At 34.2% G+C, this 8,015-nt stretch overlaps 1 protein-coding gene across 4 annotated transcripts in view; it reads left to right on the forward strand.

Annotated features, from left to right (window-relative positions):
- SLC41A2 (solute carrier family 41 member 2) overlaps positions 1 to 2,505 on the forward strand; it is a 151,157-nt gene extending 148,652 nt beyond the window's left edge. For all 4 annotated transcript variants that reach the window (XM_058425497.1, XM_032168832.2, XM_058425499.1 and 1 more), the window contains one exon: positions 317 to 2,505. In XM_058425497.1, coding sequence (XP_058281480.1) covers positions 317 to 502 — 186 coding nt within the window. In that variant the 3' untranslated portion in view covers positions 503 to 2,505. The remainder of the gene's footprint in view (positions 1 to 316) is intronic.
- The last annotated feature ends 5,510 nt before the right edge of the window (positions 2,506 to 8,015 follow it).

Below are 8,015 nucleotides of genomic sequence, written 5' to 3' on the forward strand. Positions count from 1 at the left end.
GTTTATCACATAGAAAAACAGTCTTTTGGAAACTGTACAGTGCTATTAAAATACCCAAATTATTATGGCTATTGGGAGGCTAGAATGAGATCTATATGAAAAGTTGAAAAATTTTAGTACCTGTAAACGTACATGCTGTTTTTTTTCTTGTGAAATGAAAATATTCTTGTCAACTAAGTATTTCTTCTTTTCAAGCATGGTTCTTGACTTAGACACATGCGGTCCCTTCCAGAAGCCAGTTGTTTAGGCTTGTGGCCATGTTTCATGGGCTAGGAATGTCCAGGCAGCAGGAGTAATCTCTGATGTTCTCTTCTAGGTATTTACCTTGCTGTGGATTGCTGACTGGATGGTCCATCACTTCTGGAGGAAAGGAAAGGACCCGGATAGTTTCTCCATCCCCTACCTAACAGCATTGGGTGATCTGCTTGGGACAGCTCTGTTAGCCTTAGGTTTTCATTTTCTTTGGCTTATTGGAGATCGAGATGGAGATGTTGGAGACTAATAAATTCTACAAACTGCTCTCAAGTTACCAAGGAAGAAAATACACGACAACCACTTATGGCTCTTTTTCAAAACTCTTAAATCAGTAATTTGACTTTTACCAGGGTAATCTTCAGTTGGCCCTGATTCAATTAAATGGCCTTAATTTTTTTTTTTAAGGAATTTGTGTCAAAACCAGAATGAAGAGTATTTGTGCTGCTTTTCATAGAATAAATGATAATTTGACACAGACATAGATATAAGTTCCAGCTCTGAAATTAATTAGGAAAGAATATAGGATGTTTACAGTGAATAATTTTAAAACCACAAACATAGCAGAAATGTACTTTATTATTAAATTTGTAATGCAGGATTAGAAGAAGCAGAGCTCTAGTTTAGCCTTTCTTGTCTCACAGATGTGCTGTATCCCAGGCATACTATAAAACAAAGGGTGCCCAACCAAGCTTTGAATCGTATTAACAATGCCAACCTCTATGCTAGCTGAGGATAAATTTACCAATTGCTCATATTTAAACTGACCTAAATATATTTTGCTGAGCATAAGATAAACTCACTTTTACCTCCTTCTAAAATTACCCTGTGCCGATGCCAATTCAATTTCAGTTCTGCAAGTTCTTGTCAGGCTAACCTTTAAACATTGAGTGATCTTGAGAGATTGTTAATGAAAGCAGTGAGTCATTTTTTGATGATTGATTTGTGGGAAAAATGTTGATGTGTTTTAAAAAATGTAATCTTCAAAAACAGAAGATAACCTGAGCTGCATTTGTAAAGACCAGATGGTACAAGAATGTGTGTGTGTGTGTGTGTGTGTGTGTGTGTGTGTGTGTGTGTGTGTGAGAGAGAGAGAGAGAGAGAGAGACTTTTGATGAAGAACTATATCTTGGATTGCTGATAGCAAAGATCATAGTGCTGTTGGAATATCAGCAATATAGAGTTATTCTTAAACACATTTTATTGACATGTTTTTGTCATTAGGTCCAAAAATTTTGCTGCTGACCAGAATTTACTATTTGTTACCTATATTCTTTTTTTTTTTTTTTAAGACAGAGTCTTGCTCTGTCACCCAGGCTGGAATGCAGTGGTGTGATCTCAGCTCACTGCTACCTCCACCTCCTGGGTTCAAGTGATTCTCCTGCCTCAGCCTCCCAAGTAGCTGGGATTGCAGGAATGCACCACCACGCCCAGCTAATTTGTTACCTACACTCTAATTAATAATTTCTTATTTTAAAAAGTAGTATTATTTAATATAATCAAGATAGGAGATTTAAAATGAGCAAGTGATTCATTTGCTCTTTTAAAGAAGCCCGTGACTTACACTTTTAAAAAAGAAGTTGGTGGGTTACCTCAATTATTGTTCATGCTTAAACATATCCATTTTACAGGCTTATTTCTACATGGGACCCTATCATATATACTATATTTCTCAAATAATTTTTCTAAAACTCTGGCCTACATTCTAAACACTTGACCAACACCTTAGTTATTGAATAGGTAACCATTTTTAAAGCACATGTGGTTCATTTTTTAAAATTCAATCTCTCAAGACCGTTAGATATTTAATAATTTAAGCTGATAAGGGTACCAAAATGCACATTAACTTTGATCATCATGATTTAAGTTGTAACTTTGTGTTATTATATAAATATTAGGTTGTTTATAAGTATATTGGGAAAAGTATTCTTGTTAAGCTCTTTTAAATGAGGGTTTAGAGTTATATATTTTTGCTTATTTTTAAATTTTAATTATTCCATTCTTCTGCCTTATAATGAAACTTTTAAGGCAGAGAACTGAACTAATTATAGAATTTCTCCTTTGGAGAGTTATAATGTCACATAGTGAAAATTCTTATAAAAGAAAGAATAAGTTTAAGTTGATGAATATTTAGCTGCAAAGATTTTTTACTTAAAAAAATCCATGAATAATATCTTTGATTTTATTATAAAGCATTTGTAAGTTATTTGCATTTGAGCTGTAAGATTCATAAACATTTACATTTCCCAATGATTTCTATTTTGATTTTTTAAAAATATACAGGGCAAGCTACATTTTTAAAGCATTAATCAACAACTTTATTGTATTACACATTCCAGTGCACACACAATATCATTTAATACTCACAGTAGTACCTGTGAAATATATCACATGGATATTCCTATCTCTATTTACAGCAGAGGAAATCGACATTCAGAGAACTTACATTTCTAAGGTTGTACAGCTGCAAAATGACCAAATTGTGAAGTCTCTAACATCCAGGTTTTCATAATGCCAGTACTCTTTCTATGACACGTTTATGACCCTCCATATGTACCAAAACTACCTAATTCACAGAGAGGAAGCAAACTGCAAAAATAGGATTTTTAAAAGTACGATAGAGTATTACTACATTTTTTTGATTTCAGACAAAGAAACCTCCATTTATTATATCCTCATGGTGAGTATTGCCAGCTCTAAATTATTCATATTTCTAAGACCAAGGAAAATATAGCTAAATGAAAATTTTGAAATAAAGAACAATGCCTTAATTTGTAAAATCTATCATTGCTGCCACCCTGCCCAGGTCTTGCCATTTGCCATAAATGCTGGTAAATAAATATAATGACTGATAGAGTTCTGTCTCCTTTCTCTTTTGCTACCCAACCTTGGTTAGAGCAACCAAATGTCTAAAAGGCACATAATAGGAGAAAAAAATAAAAACATTAGTCACCAATTCGCCGATTATAAAAGGGATGTAGATTCCTTTAAATTATTACTGACCTTTTGAAAGCCTTCACGTAAGTATGCAACAGATAAAATGACTCATTTACCCACAACAATCATCTATTATCAGTCTTAAGTAATGTTAATTCACTGTATTTATTTTTATACAACATAAAAACTTCTGCTTTCCAAACTTCTTCCTTTTCACTAATTTATCAGCCACTTTATTTATACACAGATAACACTTTTAAAAACATTTTTTTCTTGCCCATTTTTTTCTTTCAAAAATAAAGTTTCTTAGAACCTGATAAAATGGAAACTTATGGTAATATGTCTTCTGGAAGATGTCCAAAAATTCCACACCATAGACTATCAATGATGTAGCCAAATAAAGGCCATTCAAAAAAATCAGTAATTGGGATTCCTTGCCTTTTATCTATGGTATAGTGTACCCATTTATAATGGGGTTCTGCCATCTTTGAATTGTTTTAAACTCAAATAAAGAATAAAATTTAAGAAATAATTATCCAATCTTGTTATGCTTACTTTTTGATGAACTAGAGAACATCAAGCCAGTGTGGAAATCTCCCAGAAGAGACTGGGGTAATTTATGTATACATATGATATTTATGAATTATAATAAATTGGGCTTTGACCATATCTAGACCTCCAATGCATTGCTTTACTACTTTTTGACTGTCAAATACTCTCCTCATTTCTTCAATCCTCTCATTATCCAACTTACATTGCTTGGTTCATCAACCCATACATCTGCAACTGCCTCTCTCATGCTGGCAGGACAGGACACAAACTCTGGATAAAGACAGCTCTCTATGTTTTGCTTGTACCTGAGTGCTCAATATGGCTCATGAAAAACACACAACTCCTCTGACAGATATTTAAATTTATAACCTCAGACATCAAGTTAACCCCCAACTGCCCAGCAACCTACTCTGTTTCTCCAATGACTTTACTTTCTGAGAGAGGTCTTTGTCCCCAGCACTTTATTGAAAGCAAACTTGTTGTCAACCTAAATAGTAAACAGAGAGAAGGTTTCTGAAAGAAAATGATATTCAGGAATAGGCATTGCAATGGGAATACACGTGCCACAGTGTTCCCATTGCATATGAACTACCTGCATATTCAGGGACGTAAAGGAAAGAGGAGGTTTTTAAAGAAGGATTACGAATTATTTTGAGATAATTACCTTGGCTACAAGGATCGATAGCAAGCACGATGCCAGTCTGAGGTTGAACAGGCGTTTGCTGGGCAGATATTCTCACAGAAGTTTTTTTTGTGTGTAAGGTTGCAATGGCCATTGTACAAGGTTGTGGTTTTTGCAGAGTCTTTTGTGATGGTTTTTGTTACTGGGCATTTATGCATGACAAACCTTTCTTCATGGCCTTCTCTGGCTCTATTTGTCAGAGTTTTATTAACACAAGTGACTCCATTATGTTTCTGACAAGTTTCACATTTCCCCCTTTTGATCAAGATATTTCTCCAAAAGCATCACTGACCAATCATCCTGTATTCAGGTGTTGATAGCTCCTGATGCCAGGATGAGCCTGTCCTGGGTTGCTGATCTGGTCCTATGTTAAAGGAAGTGAATGGTGGCTAGGAGTCAGTGTCAAAACCCTATTATCCACATTTGAGCAACAAGGGAGGTTTGAAGGGAGTGGATCTCAGGCTAAGTCTACCTGGAGTCCATTATTAAGTTCAATTTTTTCTGTTCCATAGTCATTTGCTGTTATCTCAAAGTGCTGGGCCAGCATTGTTCTGTTAGGAGTTCTACTTCTGCAAAAATTTAACAAGTAATAGTGCAAACTTTAAAAAGGAAATAATAGTAATATGAAAATCCCTGTTTGCATAATGGTTTTGAGCTGTGAATCTGGGCTTAAAGGCAACTAATTGAATGAAGCACATGACCATAGGGAATTAGGTAAGACCTGTTGTAACCATGTGGCTATGTTTTTATTTTGCTTATATGGGTTTCAACTTTCCCAGAGGGATTTATCCGGGTACAGCATGTAATATTTGCAATAGCACAGAAATTTTCTTATTTAGCCAATAAATAATATAGAGCTATTTATCATCTAGTATCCCATGACTGGGTTGAATTAAAGCAAAAGGTGAGCACCAATTGTATTAAGGATGTTGCCAAAGTCACCCAATAAGTGGGCTAAGGAATCTTTTAGATTAGTTTCTGTTTAGTTACTGGCAGAAGCTACTGATTAAGAAATTTACACCATTATCCTGCCAAGTGAAAAAGGTAGCTGTAATGGAGGTCAGGGTCTTGTTACGATATAGAGTCTTGTGCCAATATCTTGGGAAAAGCTGTCTACAGCATGAAAATGTCAATTTCTTATCCTGTCTGCAGTTTGAATGTCTCTGGTTATGGCATTAGGCAGTTTGGTGAACTCTCTGTGTGGCCCATACATCAGGCACAAGACTTGTTTCTTATCATTTCAGCTTATAGAGATTTAGGAACAGAGCAGTTCCTGTTTTTAGTAATTCCATGGAAGAAAGTTGGATTAAAGGAATATAAAAGAACTCAGGATCTAGTCTACTCTATAGGTAAATGAGAACCTGAAAACAATGCACCGAGCTATAATCTAATAGCAGATGTATTATAGCTTTTTCTTTATAAACATAACTATTTCTGCCTTTGTTGATCACACAGGAATCTCAGATTTAAAAACCTCTTGAGGCTAGGAAACCAAACTAAGGAAGACTTTAGATGTTACCTACAGTCCTAAGGCTCCTGAGCCTGCCAGGAAGTGAGTTTTTATTCACCATAAGGCTGAGAACCCTTGAAGTCAAGTGTTCTATGCACATTCTCAAATCTATTTCACTCAAAGCCTTGGTAATATAACCAGTGTTTTCATTGTATCTGGTTATAGAAAGCAGATTTTTACTGAATTTATGCAAATAACCATGAATAGTTCCCACATTTTGGAGGCATCAAGTAGGTAGAAAAGCAAATGCTTCCATCTTTGTTCACACAAGGATACTTTACCAAATTTCTGTAAACTATGGATAACTTAAGAAAAGAAAAGTTCCTTCAATCTGGAAAATACAACATTTAAGAACCAATAATGTTTCAAATAAACATAAAAACGTCTTCATCAGTTACTTAATCTCATGTAATTAATTTTTGTTTTGCTTGATCTTGATTATCTGTTTTATGAACCCATCAGTTTCTTCATTAAATTTTTGAAAATTTTTTATGTAGTCCATTGGTCTTACAGTTATTAGAAACCTATATTTAAGAGTACTTGTTAGAGTATTTTTCTGAAACTCATTGCAAATGCTTTTGGAGAAAAATCAAAACAATAATTGTGAATGACAGAGACTTAAAATAGCCATGGTTAAAAGTCTGACTTTGATTCATTACAATCAGCAATTGACAAGGAAATTTGGTTATTTTGTGGCATACAATATAATAACCAGAATTATGGCCAATAAGATATTAGATTTCTAAGAGTTTTGTACAATTTGGGGATATTCATATCAATAACATACCCATAAATGTAACTGAAAGAAAACCTAGCATCACTTATTGTTTGACAATACTTCCTATACAATTTACTAAGCAAGCCTAGTCACTTAATATCTCTACAAGATGAAAGATACATCCTTTGAGGCTCTCCAGTGGCTCACATGGAAAATCCTGAAGTTAATTCTAGGTCAAAAAGATTTAATATACAATGTTGATCCTGGAGAAGCCTGCCAAAGATGTCAAAAAGTTCAAAATACTTGATCAAAACAGGATCGCAGGTCACTGTGAAATAATAGCCATTCATTTAACCAGAGTGATAATCCAAAGACTTCAAAAGCAATACAGAAAGTTTCATAAATGTTAAAAAAAAGCAACTTTTTCAAAGCTCAATTTTTCTACATAATAATAAAAATAAAGACAACAACAGGAAATTATCTTGATAATATAAAATATTTGCTTTTTAGGCCAGTTACCAAAAATAAAAACCTCCTCCAGTGTAACTGCTTCTCCTTATGGGAAGCCTATTTAGATAATCTGGAAGTCAAACCTCATGAAAGGGTACTTGAACTTAATCAGACACAGGAAGAGTGTGCCCAAGGTTATGAATGTATACCATATTACAGAGAAATGTAAACGAGAAAACTAGTACCTTGAGCAGGGGAATATATGTCTCTTAGTAACATCATCAGAAGTTTCCTGGTTACATGGAACAATTCAGACACATTAAGAAAAGCCAACAGAATTAAGTTATACTAGAAGAAAACACTGATTTTCCAGGCCTTCAAGATAAGCATTTTACTGTCAGATTATAACGACACAGTTGGAGCTGGAGAAAAAAGTTAAGGAATGACAAAAAAGTTGAAGGAGAGAGAGATCATCTCAGTCCTTCTCAAGTAGAGAAAGAAGAACAGGAGGCAAGATATTATGACCTGCAAATCACATGTCGCAAGACAGAGCCAAAGTCAAACTTTTGAGAAATAGATCTGAGAAGCTTCAACAGGAAAACTCTACCTTGTTAAATGAAATTAGCAACCTGAATGAAGACAGCATTTTCAGCCTGAAACAAGGGACATTAAATGAATGTCAGCAAGAAATGTGGCAGAAATAGAAACTGTCTACAGTTTAGAAAATGGCTGCTAAAGAAACAGATTTTAGAATTAAAAATAAGAATCTCTTGTAATTTTTGCTAAGAGCAGATCAATAATTCAAGAAAACCTTGCTATTCTAGCATAGGGGACCAAAAATTTAATTTTGTGTTAGTGTATTTTTAATATTTTTAATATCAAAGCTCAATCCTTAGAAAAACTTACAAATAATT

Source organism: Hylobates moloch, unplaced genomic scaffold (genome assembly GCF_009828535.3).
Source record: "Hylobates moloch isolate HMO894 unplaced genomic scaffold, HMol_V3 SCAFFOLD_12, whole genome shotgun sequence".
Classification (NCBI taxonomy): domain Eukaryota; kingdom Metazoa; phylum Chordata; class Mammalia; order Primates; family Hylobatidae; genus Hylobates; species Hylobates moloch.